General features: G+C 36.3%; 1 protein-coding gene across 1 annotated transcript; it reads right to left on the bottom strand.

Moving 5' to 3' along the window:
- Positions 1-310: 310 nt before the first annotated feature.
- Positions 311-745, bottom strand: LOC139871064 (uncharacterized). Its single transcript, XM_071858811.1, has one exon. It carries the CDS (start codon positions 743-745, stop codon positions 311-313), a length of 435 nt encoding a protein of 144 aa, XP_071714912.1.
- Positions 746-2,917: the final 2,172 nt, after the last annotated feature.

Genomic DNA, 2,917 nt, shown 5'->3' with positions numbered 1-2,917 from the left:
TTATTAATAGATATAAGCTTTTTTTTAATGGCAAAAGAAATATAAAAGACTAGGAAGAAGCTAGAAAAAGGTTATAATGAGTTCATAGGATTTTAGAGCCATGCATGCCATTTAACTCTACTTTTTTTATAATTCTACAAGATAACCAATCAAAAGTGTAAAACATGATGATGTCCAAGATGCTGCTTCTCTTGAGTTTCATGTCATTAAAGACGACTCTGTTCCTGTATCGCCATAACATCCAAAACACCGTAAAGCAGATAGCCTCTGTAACAAGCCGATTTCCTTTGTTGGGAAAGGAATTATCTAATCAATTCCAAAATTCTTGGCGATCCTTCCATTTATGAAAGGGACGATCTACCCAATTCGCCACATACGACCAAACTTGAGACGCAATATCACAACCAAAGAAGATATGGTTCAAATCCTCCACAACTAGGTTACAAGATGGGCATTGAAGATCCCCGATATCAACCCCACGCACAAACATATTAAGATTATCAGGGAGATGATTTAGCGAAAGCCGCCAACACAAGATGTTAACTTTAGGAGGAATAACCTTGCTCCAATAAGTTTTTCTCAACCCATTCGAATTCAAAACAAGGAGTTTACGAACAAATTTAACATAGTAAGTAGAAAGCAGGGAACCTGGGCAAATCCAATGATCTTGACAATCGGTAAAAGCTACATGCGTGAGTGAAGCAAGCATAAGGGTGAGTTGTTCTTCAACCCCTCCTCTCGACATTTGGCGCCACTTTCAATTCCAATAAATATCGAAACGACGATCCACAACCACACAACTTTTTTCAGTTTCTAAAGCATTAAGTCTCGGGAATTTTTCGCGAAGAATCGAACCATTTAACCACCTGTCATGCCAGAACCGAGTAGACATCCCATTGCCAATGTTAATACTAATAGTAAAAATGGAGTCGAGAGAGCGATGATTTTCGTGTAAATAATTAAGGCATCCATTGATATTGGCCCAACTAATAGAAGAGTGCTTAATGATAGGTAGTAAAACATCATATTGTTGCCCATGAATTGCCTGAACGACTTTGACCCATGAACAATTTTTATTTGTTAAATACCTCCACCTCCATTTGTATAACAATGCTTTATTAAGAGAATCAAGGATAATTAACCCTGAGAACTCCATTCTCTTTAGGTTTAAGGATGTCCTCCCATTTTATCCGGTGAATCTTCTTATAGTTTTGAGAGCCATCCCAAAGAAATTCTTCTGGATCGATTCAAGGTAGTTAATAACTTTTTTGGCGCTTTGAAAATCGAGAAAAAGTAGGTTCGAAGAGAACCCAAAACAGATTTGATCAAGTGAGACGGTCACCAAAAGACAACAATTAAACTTTCCAAGAAGCAAGTCTTTTCTCCACTTTATTGATACTAAGATTCCAGCTATTAAATAGATGCATATACGCACCTACTATTATCCCTAAGTAATATAACGGAAGAAATGCAGTATTACATCCAAAAGAGGATGAGAGACGGCTGACTTCATCATTAGGGATTCCGATTCCTATGAGGTTTGATTTTTGAAGATTAATTTGAAGACCTGAAACATCATAAAAACAACCAAGTAAAAAAAATAAGGATATTAACGTAAGAATCGCTCCATTCACCCACAAAGAGTGGGAAAAGGAGAAACTTCTATTACTCGGGCCCACTTTGAGACCCACATATAAACTGGAATCCACTGCATCCTGAATAGTCACATGTAAACCTTCCATACTAATAATGAAAAGAAACAGGGACAAAGGGTCTTCTTGTTTAAGGACCCTCCCAATTTTAAATTCAACTGAGGGACTCTAGTTGACAAGAATCGATGCAAAAGAGGAGGTCAGGCAGCCTTTGATCCAAAGAATCCACCTATGGCCGAAGCTAAGGAACGATAACATAGAGAAAATGTAGTCCCAACTGATTGAGTCGAAGGCTTTCTCAAAATCAACCTTTAAAAGCAAGGCTTTTTTATTTCTACATTTGCACCAATCAATGATCTCATTAATAATTAAAGGGCCATCAAGAATATAGCGCTCTTAATATATGGAGACTGATCCGGACTGATAATAGAGTCAAGAACAGATGAAAGCCTGGAAGCTAAATTTTTGCAAGAATCTTATACTGGATCCCTAACAAGCTGATAGGTCTAAAGTCCGAAGGGCTGTCTTTTTTCAGTACCAATGAGAAGAACGAGGAATTGCATCCTCTAAGAATGTAACCCGAAGCGTGGAAGTTATGGACAAAATCCAAAATATCCGGGTGGATCAGATCCCATAAGTGTTTCACAAATCAAAAAGAGAAACCATCTGGGCCTGGGGATTTATCATCCCCACATGCCCAAATGGCACATTTAATTTCGGCTGTAGAAAAAATCTGATCAAGGGAAGCACTCTGATCAGAGGATAATAGTATTACACCTCTGGAATTTTTCTTCAAAAGACTCTAGAAAAGCTTTTTTAACGGACTTAGGGTCGTGATCCAAATACCATTGTGGCTAATACCTGAGACAGCTAGCTTCTTTTGTTTGCGTTTCAATGAAGAGTAAAAAAAATTGAATTTCATCATCAAAGAGGGACCACATCTTTCGATACTTTTTGAGCAATGTTCATGTGTTCAATTTTGTCTAAATTAGCAAGTTTTCTTCAATAGATATAAGCTAGCTATTTCTTTAAAGAATAACACTTATCCGAAATCATATCATATAGATATACATCCAACTATATTTTTGTATATATGAATAATATAAGAAAAGTTACAAATACACACTTTTTTATATTTTTGTATATATGAATTACATAACATGTATAATCCTGAAATCACAAAAATATTACTCCTTACTCCTTAGGACACAACAACAATTAATGATCGAAAAAAAAAACATTACAGAAACACAGAAAAGACAGCT

This window comes from Rutidosis leptorrhynchoides, chromosome 10 (genome assembly GCF_046630445.1).
Source record: "Rutidosis leptorrhynchoides isolate AG116_Rl617_1_P2 chromosome 10, CSIRO_AGI_Rlap_v1, whole genome shotgun sequence".
NCBI classification, from domain to species: domain Eukaryota; kingdom Viridiplantae; phylum Streptophyta; class Magnoliopsida; order Asterales; family Asteraceae; genus Rutidosis; species Rutidosis leptorrhynchoides.
This window is presented reverse-complemented; position numbering and strand designations above follow the sequence as displayed.